This window comes from Ursus maritimus, unplaced genomic scaffold, assembly GCF_017311325.1.
Source record: "Ursus maritimus isolate PB19 unplaced genomic scaffold, ASM1731132v1 scaffold_4, whole genome shotgun sequence".
Lineage (NCBI taxonomy): Eukaryota > Metazoa > Chordata > Mammalia > Carnivora > Ursidae > Ursus > Ursus maritimus.
The window spans coordinates 71,679,815-71,692,653 of record NW_024426552.1 but is presented as its reverse complement, the minus strand read 5'-3'; the positions used below and the strand labels follow the sequence as shown (position 1 = coordinate 71,692,653).

Here is a 12,839-nt window from a genome sequence, read left to right as displayed (position 1 = left end):
TCAACTTTAGTTTCTTAAAAGAGCAATTCTCAAAACTATTTGATCATGGAACACTTTCATGTTGCACTCATTAACAGAGTTCTTTGGAGCAGAGGTTGGGAAATTCAGGTAGATTCAGACCTTAATTCACATATTGTTATAAATCTTCTCTGGGTTTCAACCACAGTTAGAAAAGCTTTACCATTCCCAGTAAGGATCTCTTCAAGTTTTTCTCATTTAGATGCACCAAGAAACTATCACCTTACCCAGGCAGTGCCCTCAAACATTTTGAGGTCCAGTGGGTCTCCCTGGATGGTCCCGTTGAGAAGGATCAGAGAGTGGCAGCTGGCCATGGCGGCGCACAGTGGGCTCCATGGCAAAGCCTTGCCTGAGGCAAAGCTATGGACTTCCTGAAAACTGATATGGAAGATGATTAATATGTGAAGGTCTTCAAGAAAATCATTTTACCCATTCCACCCCTTAAATCTTACCAACATGGAGTTTTAATAATACTTAACTCTTATGCTCAAATCCTTCCATAGCTTCCCATGCCCTGTATAAAGTCTGAGCGTTTGGATATAATCACAAAGACTTCTATCAGATTACTTACAGCCAGCACCTATGGTGGGAGTAGTAGGGGAAGGCTCAGACTGACACCTGCAAGCTCTACAGAGTAGGCTCTAGAAAGCCACACCCCCAGGCAAGAGGTCTCTGGGCCAGTGAAGTAGAAGGGATGGGAAGGAAGACTCTCTGCTGGTTTCTTTTTCCTTCAAGTAAAAGCATACCTGGGCTCTGAAATGTTTTTCATGACTCAGCCTTTTGTCCTATTTCCTTTTGTCCTATTTCCTGAAACTTCTGGTATGGATATCCAACATCTGAAGCTCACTTTCCTCTATGACAGTAGACTAGCTGGGTTAACCTTCCCCCTTCCTCCCATCTTACAACCAAACAGTGATTGTATCCAGTTTTCTCTACATCCCAAAATCTTACTTGGGGAAAGGGAAGGAGAGGAGGGGTGAAAGCTGCAAACATTCCATTCCCCTTTCACAGTCTGGCCAATAAAGGGCAAAGCAGTGCCTGTTTGGACAAAAGCCTGGCCCCACCATCTGAACAACCAGGAGCTGAACCACATGAGTAGGGTTGAACCCAAGTATCTTCGGCAACGTCCCACTGCCTATTTGCTATCTTGTGCCAGAGCTACACTTGGCCCCATCACTGTCTTGGGGAGCTCCTGCATGACTCCTTCAATGACAGAGCCTCAGCCATGTTTGGAGCCAATGTGGAGTATCCAGAGATTAGGAGCAGAGGGATTTGCACTTGGACTGAGAAGGCAGATCTCAGCCCCACAGAGAAGGGAGCTAGGGCCCTGCCCTCCTTAGCTCCATTCTGGGGTAGCATCTCTGTAATTGCTCTCCCCCCTCCACGGCCAGCTTTTAGCCATGTCTATAAAAATTTTAGCCATACATGCTTCAAGATTCTTTTTCAAGTGGTATCTCGGTCAGGTGGTTTTCCTCATTCATTCCTTTTCAAAATTATTTTCTACCATTTCTCTACTATGTTTTTCTAAAATCCAGGACTGTGTATTATATCAAGCAACCACTATTGTTTCTTCTTCTCTCTTCTGATATGTGTGCCTTAATAGTAGCCCTTTCCACAGCCTGTATTGTGCATAGAAGGTGGGTGCATTTGTGACTTTTTTTCCCATGAGATGTGAGCTCCATGAGGGAGGGGAAAGAGCTCTTCCTTTTTGGACTTCCCCCACCCCACCTCCCACCAGCCCAGTAGCCCCTAGCAATTCTTTGCAGTTTTTAATTGAGCACAATTCTGATTTTACTCTTTGTTCCTCTGTTTTATTCATTCAATTCCTTACTCATCCAGCTCATTCTGTTTTTCATGTGGAGTTTGAAGGCCTACTTTCCCTGTCTGATTTTGTACTTAGAATTAATTTAATTTAACAAATTAGAATAATTGGGAACTAGTTCTAGTAAATTATTATATATATTTTACATGACATTCATCCCTCACCACTGGAAGGATGGATCTGAGTAGCACCAAAGTAACCACACCAATCTCACATTCCATCTTCGCTAAAGTGCCTACCAGTTGTCAGCAGTCGGGACAGTCCCCCAGAGGTCCAGCCCATCTTCTGTAAGAGTGCCAGTCTGGAAGAAATTAGAATTGGTGTTAACATAAAATTTAGAGCTTTTAATTATATCATGACTTAAACAAAGCCCAAGTTCCCAAGAAATTAAAGTAGATCTAGTTGTCCAAATCTCTTGTTTGTAGACATCAAATTTTAAATCCCAGAAGGGTACCTGAAGGAAAGATTCAGCAAGTGACAAACGATTCCCCAAAAGCCTATGTTGATAATTAAATGACTCTAGATACTAGTCATTACAACAAAATGCGAATGTTTTGTTTTTGTGTGTTTATTGTTGTACTTGCTGTTGTTAAACGAGAGGCGTTCAGTGAATGGAAATCCAATAAGAACCAGCGCGAGTTTGACTTTTCAGTTGGCACCTGCTGTCTTTCTAAAGCAGAGCTCAGAATTTTTTCTTTCTTTTCAAGACGATTTAGTTCATAGTTTGCCATCTGGTTCATAGCAATTTTCTAAAATATGGGTGGCATGGTGACTGTCCAGATTGATAATGAAATGTTGATAAAGGGCTTTGAGAATTTAGAAAGAAATGAAGTGCTAATAATAAATATTCATTAATGCCCATGAATGGGTTTTATTGTTAGATCAAGAGGAAAATGTTTCGGAGATTTGATTTGCTGTATTATGAGAGGGTGTTTGTCACATAATGTAACAGAGAAAGCAACATGAAACTAAGGACTATCACAGCACTTTGAATTTGTTCATTACTTCAGAGTCTACTATTAATTACAGACCCCGGTGTCTTTATGCAAGAAGCCAACTCCCAGAGTAAGCACGAGGCCCCACTGCTTCAGCACTGTCAAAGCTGAGCAGAGCACTACCAAAGGCTGGGGTATATCCTTTTTTGATACTGACACCCAGGTCTCTGTCATCATTCTTTTAAAAGTTATTTCTGTATAAGACACTGCATTTTCTAGTCTTCTATCAAACAACATTTCTGTCATTAGAAGACATTAAGTCAACATAATGCTTTACAGTGAAGTGCTTACAAGTCTTCCAATTCTTACAATTGAGTAAACAGGAAAGGGGCATTCTCAGGTTAGAGGTGAAATGGGCAGCCTCAAGGTCCAGTGGCCAGTAGGTTGAAGAGAAAGAACCAGAATCCAGCCTGTCTAGACAAATGTTAAATACATTTTGCAAAGTATGCAGAAAGACAAAACCCATACCAGACTTCCAATTAAAGAATTAAGGAATCTTGGTTTCGTTGATTCATTGGGACTTCACAGAAAACTAACTAGCTTTGTGTGAGTTATTCCTGGAAGAACAACAGCAAAAATCTATTTGTTTCATTTCCTTCCTGCATTGTATTAGGGTCCCAACCTGTGTGTTTAGATTTCAAATCCTCTTGAGTTGTTCCATTTCAAAAAGAGTTAGCAGTTTGATTCAAACTGAAATGTTTTCCTGATGCTCAGATTATATTTTTTAGACATCAATATTTTGAAACATGACAACAGAATTGATACCGTAGCAAAACAGAAATGGGACTGTGTTATTTCTCTGTGTGAAAATGATCCTTATACAATAAAACTAGCCATGAACAGAAAGAAAACTAAATTATAGTTGCAGTTGTAAAGGGAGTAAGATGAGAAAGCAAACTTCTTAGCATAAATACTAGCCCAGGCTTGGGTCGAACTGGATAGAAAAGAGAGTACTTGATTTATAATAAAGCAACATAAACTAGAAATATATGGGAACAGATGTACTCAGAAGCCCAGTGGTGAAATGTCTTCTAAATGGAAATAACAGTAGATGGGGCTTCAGTTAATTGTGGGGTGCTTTATTCCAACAGCATATTGGTAGAGTTTTACAATGTGAAAGCTAGAAAGACACCTAGAGATCATTAGAGTTCAAACTTCTCTTAAAAGGGCACACAGAAACTTAGTGCCAGATCCAGGATTTGACTTCTCATTTTGCCAATTACCAGTTCAGAGTTCTTTGCACTATAACATGTTGTCATGCCACTGGGATTTGGCCAACCATGCTGAGGAGCAGTCCCTCAATTGTTCTAGCAAAAGAGCACATGAAGATGTGGAGGAAAGAACTTTATATGAGTTGTAAAATGAACACCGTCTAAAAGAATCAGTTCTAGATACAGATAAATATGTAATGAACATGTTTTATAAATCTCCCTCTTATATTATAGGCATTAGTGAGGCTATGGGGTAAGTATTGGGAATCCTTATCAGAAAACTTCCCAGGGGCTGTTCTCTGGTCCTAAAACTAAAAGGAAGTTACTGTTAAGTTAACCCTAGTGGTTCCCGACAAGTGGGATTAAGGACATTCTTTGCCAAAGGAAACTCCAACAAGAATAGAACGGAAATAATCTTAGAGCTGTTCTACTTCTAGCTGGGGGCCAAGATTCATCAAGCCTACTACTCATGGTGCCTCTCCAGCTGGTGACTCTCCATTCTTGCCCTCCTTGCCTAGGACAACATTCTCAGATGGCTTCCTGTCTCAGTCCTATCTCCCCTCTGTCCCTTCTCACCAATTACCCTGGATGAAATAAATAAAACACACCTATACAAATGTCACCTATCTTCTTAAAAAATGGTAGGGATCCCATTCTCCTTCACAACAAGGTTCCACTCCTTAGCTTGGCATGTCAGGCCCTGAGCAATTGGCCTGTCTCCTCTCTCCAGTTATATCCCCTACCACACAACCCACACTCCATTGTTTTCTGTCCCCCATGTGCCACAGGCCCTGACATCCCTGTGCTTCTGAACTGCTTGCCTCTGAGCCCAGGGCCCATTCTGTCTAACAACCAAAGCCACAGCTCAAAAGTGACCTCTCACCCATGGCAGGTAACTTCACTTCGATGCTTTATTCACACCTCTTTCAGCATGCATTTCACTGCATTATCATTGTCTACACTTCTGTTTAACCCGCTTCCTCAGCTAAGTCATGAGCTTCTGCAGAGCAAGGAGCGTCCCATTAATGGGGCTCCTGGCCAATGTAGATTCATTAAAAAGTGGCAAAGCCTTTATCAATTACTCAAATGTGAATGAAGTGAAGACGTGGAGGAAGCAGGTCAGGCCCACTGTGTTATAGCAGTTAAATTGGCCTGCCCAAGCAGAGGGCAGGATCGGAATAGCAGGTGACTGAGGCTGAGGTCCCTCCAGGTCCCCCATAGGAGAGGCATAGGAAGGGGTCTCAGGACCTGTCCCAGAGTAGCAATCCTCCCCATTTGGACATACTTCTCCCCTGCCACTTTCAGAACCCTAAGCACAGGTACACATTCGCTAGTCCTGAGTTTTCCTAACCCAGGGATCAAAGGAGAAAGGAGGGACCGAGTGCATAAACACAGCCATGGTCCCCTCCCTCCCTTTCCTTTAAAGAAGCAGAGGAGAAGAAGAGAATATGTTCAGTTAAGTGCAGGACAAAGCACTTCAGGGAACAGAAATGTTCCTCACATTTTTTGCCTGAAAAAGCCAGTCAGTCATAGAAGTGATTATAATAGATCGTCTTAAAACCCAATACAGGGACAAAAATACTAAATTTCATAGGAAAGGAATTAATGATGTGATAGCTAAACCAATTCCTTAGGACTCAGTAGAGTGGGCTTCTAGAACATGGTCTCATGCTAGTTCACTGTGTGACCTTCTCTGGCCTCAGTGTTCCCATCTGTGAAATGAGCGCAGCGAGCCAGGCATTCTTGGAGGCCTTTTCCAGCTCTGCTGTACCTTGAAATCATTAACCTCCAACGTGGAAAGTTTAGATCATACTTTGTCAAAGCACACAAGGTTTATCTGCCCACATATATTGATTCTCTGTGGGGAGATACAGAAGATTTTCTTCTTCCTCAGCCTCTTCTGTGCATACACGATGCCTGTGGTCAGGGCTGCTGGCAGCACAGGAGGGACAGTTACGGTGAAGAGAAGCAGGGCCATGGTTGTAGTATCTCTTGAAGAAACCTGGGGATGGAGGGACATACAGGTTAACTCAGCAGAGCAGGCTGGCACCCTTTCTGGCACCATCTCCTGTAATACTGCAGGAGCTCTAGAAATTCAAAGTATTCAAAGTGAGCTGGCTCTTGGTGAGGCTGAGAGTTCTCTTAGGTGTGCCTAAGGAATGGGCAAGTTGTCTCCCACTAAGAACAAAGGAGACTCTGAATCCTACTCTATGTCCATCCTGCCCTTTCCTGACTCTGTTCTCTTCACTTAGCATTCCCTCCACCCTGAGCACCATCCCTCCTCTGCTTGTCATAACACACCCTCTGGACTCCCCAGGCATGGAGACCATCTTGGAGTTGTAACATTTCACACACTGGCTTGACAGTTGGGTTATAAATCTCCCTCGATAGCTTCCAAACTCCTTGGGAGCAGCAGCTCTGGCTTATACATCTTTGAAGTCATTTTCAAGTTCACCTTATTCATCTCTAGATACAGAGCCTCGCACAGTTTCTGACACAGAGGAGAAGGTACCCAGCACACATATGAAATGAATGGTGACTTGATAAAAATGATGACCAAGATTCTGCTAAGTTTCCAGCATGTATTATCTGCTATAGGGAAGTCAATAGTAAAAAATAGCTTGCTCTCACTGCTCATGTTCTGGGGCAGGCATTGCGTTAGGCTACATACATTATTTAGTGACTCCCCATGACAACCTTGTGATGTAAATACTGTTATTTTTTCTATTTAACAGATAAGGAGACCGAGACTTAAAAAAATTAAATAACTTCCTCAAGCCACTTGCTGGTTAAATGGTGAGGATCTGAACCCTAGTCTGTCCCACTCCAGGGTACAAAGACGTGACCATTGTGTTATATAATCAATCCGGTTCTCATGGAGTCAATATCCCATCAGATCTTCAGAAATTCACATCACTGATAAGAGTGGAGACAAGATCAAGTCACAGGATGGCTTGTTTTATTTTTCAAATGATCTAGATATCATTGGCTTTACCCTAGATTTTTATGAAATCAACCATCATTTTAGCCATAAAATCCTCTTCTGAGTACTGGAAACACAGATTCAAGTTCAGTAACAATGCCTGCTAGATACACCATTGGTCCAATCTCAGTTTATTACAAAATCCATCATTCCCTGCTTTTCCCAACTACAGCCAATTGAGTGTTGACCCCGAGGACTCAGCCTTGTCAAGTCCTGAGCCAGGACAGATAGAGGCAGCCAACAGGGCCACAGGTTATGACCCACAAGAAGACCAGGTTTGTGATTAGTATTGCTGCTTTGGTGTATATTGGGTGCTGAGTCCCGCCCAGGAAACCTTTATTCCCAAACACTGTAGGGGCTTCTTAGTCCACACGAGAGAGCTTTTTGCTTGTTTTCCTGCTCAACACTCCTGCTCTCCATATAAAACTGGCACATTGCCTCAAGTTCCAGCAGCACTGGCTTTAACAGTCTGCGGAGCTCTTTCCAGGGTCCACGCTACTGGTGCCAATATACCAAGGCTTCCTTTGCCCTTGCCTGACCTAGAAATGCTCCCTGGGGGTTTTTATCAGACTGAAATGACTACCCAGAGTGCAACTGTGAGCACGAGCATTGCCTGGAAATTCTTGTGACTGTCCAGCAATATTTACCCTTCTCTCCAATAACACACACATAGAATCAACTAAAGCTACCAATTTGGGCATCGTAATTAGGTCACCTATACCCAGTTTCATATCTATGTTTGGACCCTTTTAGTCGCAATTTTTTCTTCCCTATGAGCTCACATTGCTAAGATCCTAAGATGTCTTACAGAAGAGACTGCACAGTTCACCACAGAATCAGACTCTCAGGACCAGGAAGGACCTCAGAGGTCAATTGTGACAACACTTCTCTGTCCAGCCAACACAAGTATTAAGAGGGACATTCAAATGAAATCAGACACCATGAAGCTTAAAAGGAAGTGGGGATCTATGCAGCATACAATTCTGTAAAAGTGGACTTTAATAATTTTTATTTTTATTTTTTTAAGAGAGAGAGAGTGTGTGAGTGGGGAGAAGGAAGGGGGAGGGGCAGAAGGAGAGAGAGAATCTCAAGCGCTGAGTGTGGAGCCTGACACAGGGCTCTATCTCATGACCCTGAGATCATGACCTGAGCTGAAATCAAGAGTCGGATGATTAACTGACTGGGCCACCCAGGCGCCCCTGTAAAAGTGGACATTTAATTCCACTGCAGAACCTAGCAGAACACAGAGCAACTCATGGCCTGCATGGTCTGTCGGGCATGCCTTGGACAATGTATACACTCAAATATTTCAACATTCCCAAATAATCCAAATTTCTAGGCATGGAATTCAAGATTCCCTGCAATGTGACCTATTTCTACCTTGCTGGACTTAATGTCTCAGTTGCTTACTGGTTCCAGAAGACTGATCTGCATTTCTTACTTTGTTCTTTGCTCACTCTAATTAGTATGCCCTTTCTGCTCTCTGAACTGATTGACTAAATCCTTTCCGCCCTCTCAGACTTGGGAAACATGTATTTCCTCTGAAGCTATGTGGGCTTAGGTATTGTGAATGTCACACGTGCAGTAACCTCTCATTCCCACCCAAGCACTGAAAGGAGCTGTGAACTTTGCAACTTTTCCAATACAATTTTCCATCCAATATAAGTTTCACTAACTACATATGGGTACTTAAGTTGAAATTACTCAAATAACCACATTGGTTAAATTAAGTTCATTAAAATAATTTAAATGAAGTAAAATTGAAAGTTCATTTCCTCAGTCACAGTAGCCACAGTTCAAGTGTTCAATAAGCACATGTGGTGAAGGGCCACCAAATTCAACAGCGTCCGTATAGAACAGTTTCATCTTCTAGGAATGCTCCATTAGACAGCCCTGTCTCACAGAATGATGGGGCTAAAAGCTAGCCTTATCTAACCCTTTTGAGTTAGGTCAAGTTCCTTGAGAAAAGCTATGCTATTAAAAACCTTACCCCCAATACTTACTCCATGGTACAGATATACACCAAGGGCATAGAAGAAACCCACAACTCCAAGGCAGGCCAGGAACACTATAAACTTGAAGGCATCATTGTATAGTTTGAAGTTCAGAGGCCGAGGGTAGAGGATGGATCTTACCAAGTCCCCTTTGGCGGTATTGTAACCTACATGAAGATAATTGCAGGTGGAGTAAGGTCCTTTAATACAGTTTCCCACAAACCCAAAATGGTTTGCATTGAATTAAGGATTGATGAATAGTGTCATTTGAATATGGAATGAAAACACCACTGCTAACAGTTTATTTATAGTTATTATTCTTACAAGTTGCCAGGAGCAATAAATGGCATTCACTTAGCCCTGCTCAATTTCTCTTGCTCTGGGAGTCAGTGCTTCAGTGGCTCACACAGTGCAGCTCCTCACTCATGCATGAGACTGGGGAAAAGAAGACTAAGGAACCAACAGATGCGGTCACCAGAGAAGATGAGCTGCTGAGCGAAGAATTTAAAGCTCAAATATGTGTTGAAAATAATAGAAAATTAAGAGAAAAGGAAAGCACAAAACAAGTAATTTCTTAAATGTATGTGCCTCTCTTCATGTCATTCATATGCTCAAAAACCTTCCAGAGCCTCTATGTTTTATAATAAAGTTCAAATTCCTAGGCACAGCGCTCCAAGTCAATCTGGTGTACTCCTATTTTGCTAGACTTTTAACAATGCACTGCTCTCAGAAGACCCCAGTGCATTCTTTCCTTTGTGTTTTGCAGAAAAAGATTAACATGTCTTCTTTGGCTAATCCTTCCCATCCTATCAGGCTTGGCTCAAAATGCCACCTCATCAAAGAAATGTTTCCAGAATTCTATTCCCACACTTCATACCAAAAATAATTTCTCCCCTTCTTTGTAGTCCCTGTAACACTTAATCACATGACATCTATCACTGTTCTTTGTTTAGTTAGCTCTAAATCCTCCTGTCTCCTGCACAAGACCACAATCTTCTTTAAGGGCCAGGAGTATCTCTTTTTCCTTTAGCCCTCAGGGCATAGCACTTTGTAGATACTCATTAATATCTAAGTTATTGGCCAAAAAAAATTGACTGCTAGATATAAGTCACTACTGTTAAGTATGAAACATGCCTCAATGCCACTGCTTGGTGAACATCTGGTCTCCTCAAACATGGCTTTGCAGCTTTGGAAAAAAAGGGCAGAGCTTTCTCTAACCTGTTGCCTCGGCATTTTATAAGCTCAGATCAGGTGGTTTCCATGATTTCCATCCGTTAGCTCCTGCTTAACCAGTTGGCTGAGAGATGTTCTTATGCTTACTGACTACTGTGGAACAAAACTTGATATTTTTAATGAGAAAAAGTCAGGTAGAACAATTGAATAATAGACTAAGACAATACAGACAATAAAGGGCAAGGTGTGTTTTGAATTTGTGCATATGTGGGTTAGCAGAAACACGGGTCAGGAGTGAATACAGTGAGCTAGGACCAAGTCACAGAAGGTATTGGCTGCATCATGTCATGTTAAATATTGGGCATAATTTTAGTAGTCTTGAAAAGTTTTTGAGCATGGTGTGCATAAACTGCTTCAAAATACATTTTAGAAATACGACTTGGTGACAGATCAAGGGATAGATAGAACAAAAGACAAGACAAAGTATTTCAGACAAAAGCTTAAAGGGAACAGTCAAAAGAGTATTTCTATTGTAATAGTTAGACAGGAGATGATGAAGGGCCTGGACAAAACACCAACTGTGGGGATGAAGGAGAGGGAGACAGGACTCAGGAGGAATTTGTAGAATCACCAGGACGTGGTGCCCTATGGGAGAAAGTGAGGAGTTAAAGGTGATGTGGAGAGACTGGCTAGATGGTAATGCCTTCAACAGAAAGAGGAGGATGAGTCCTTTAGATGCTTCGCCTTTGAAGTGTTTGTAGGGAATAGGGAACCCAAGTGGAGGTATCCAGCAGGGATCTTGAAATAATAGCCCAGCAAGCGCAACTTTGAAAGGAAAACGTCCTCAAGCAATAATGGTTGGAACTGTGTTCTGGGTAATCACTTAGAGTGGGTGTAGAGGGAAAAGAAAAGAAGCTTGCAGACATATAAAAACCAAAAACAAACAAACCAGCCAACCGACAAGAACATAGTCTTGCCTTTGAGGAAATGCACTTCATCTCTGTATATGCTTCATCATAGACAAGTGTTTTAACAATGAACCATTCAGCTGGAAATGGTGGCAACTCAGAATAATAATGGTCCGACTGGAAATGAGTATGGCTGTTATTACCAGGATGTAGCAAACTCCATATTCCTAAATAAAATTTTCCCAATTCGACTCCCCCACTTCTAATCATGGACTAAATTTACAAACGTGGAATCTACCAACCTGTTTGCAAGACAACTGCTCTCACTGGCCCCTGACCAGACGGCTTGACTTGGATAACTTCTGTCCCGCAGAAAAGGACATGTTTCCGATAATCTTCCAAGCTGTGGGATTTCCAGGCCACCGTGTTGTCCACATGGGGCAACGGTGTCTTTGTGACAGGTATACTTTCTCCTAAAGAAGATGGGAAGATTGTCTTTTGTTGATTCCATGTGACCTCAGGTAGTCGTTTAGAGCGGTACTTTCCAGTTTCAAGAAAGTATACAAACCACAGCTATTCAAATCTTAACTGCCTTTTCCCTGAGTCAGATGCTGGTGATGCAAGCCGTGGTATATTTGGTTATATTCCAGATATTTTTTTAAGGTCCACTTATATTTTCCATCCCTGGTCTGCCTGGTTTGCTGTTATAATTTAAAAAGCAGGCCATTTTAGCAAAGAGAGTTGTCACTTAAGTGTCCCCCAAGTGTTCTTTAAGCCCAGATCTATGCTAGGTAATGAAGGAGCTAAAAGTATGTGTAATAGCTATTATTATTTCTCTTTCACTTATTTATTTATCTGTTCATTCATCCATTCACTCAACAAATATTTTTAAGTGCTTATTCTGTGCCAGTCACTGCTCTAAGTGCTGAGGATATAATAATGAACAAGACAGATAGAAATCTTGTCCTCAGACGCCCAGGGGGACAAGACACTAAATAGTAGTAAATAATTAATGAAAACACAATAAGATACATATTTGGGTAGTAGTACCAGGTGATCTGAAGATCTAATCCAAACAGAAGACCAGGAAAGAGGTCCTGGACAATTAATAAATGACAACTCAAGAGGAAATGAGGCCAACTAGATCAAGGAGAAGAGGAAAGTGTTCTTGGAAGCAATGAGAATAAGAGCATGCTGTGCTCTGGGCACTAAAGATGGTTGAGGGTGTTTGGGACATGGAGTGCGAGGGTAGAGGTAAACAGTCCTGGAAGTGCAGAGATGAGTAAGAAATTATGCTCTCATAAAATCTGTAAAATATTTTTCATGATCTTTCTGAAACTTGTAGTGAAAGATAGAAACCAATATAACAGGTCATCTCTTGTTCTTTCAGGATGATCTCAGCTTTATTCTCATTAATTAACACTTCTAAATAGATCAATAACATCTATCTTCATCTTTCCTCTCTCCTGTGTTCTTGTTCTATATTTCCCAATGGTGGGCTGTTCATCCCAACCTGGATATCCCACTAGCTTCTCCAAGTCACCATATCTACAAGATCTACAATCCATATTATTATTTTCATCACTAAATGTCTTCCTGACTTTTTATGGTACCCCCCTTCTGCTGAGTGACAGGGTTACAGTCTCAATCACCTCTGATTCCTCCTCTTCCCATGCTCTGCCCTCTCATGGACTGATTCTCCAACTCCTACCGCTTTTGCCCTGCAGAGTGGGCC

General features: G+C 41.8%; 1 protein-coding gene across 1 annotated transcript in view; it reads right to left on the bottom strand.

Moving 5' to 3' along the window:
* The window catches only part of ATP13A5 (ATPase 13A5), a 97,776-nt gene that overhangs the window by 45,171 nt on the left and 39,766 nt on the right, over window positions 1-12,839 (bottom strand). Inside the window, exons 10-14 of the mRNA XM_040621734.1 lie at window positions 11,407-11,577; window positions 9,033-9,190; window positions 5,860-6,048; window positions 2,080-2,141; window positions 246-396 (exon numbers count right to left, since the gene is read on the bottom strand). Of these exons, the coding sequence (XP_040477668.1) occupies window positions 246-396; window positions 2,080-2,141; window positions 5,860-6,048; window positions 9,033-9,190; window positions 11,407-11,577 (731 nt within the window). The remainder of the gene's footprint in view (window positions 1-245; window positions 397-2,079; window positions 2,142-5,859; window positions 6,049-9,032; window positions 9,191-11,406; window positions 11,578-12,839) is intronic.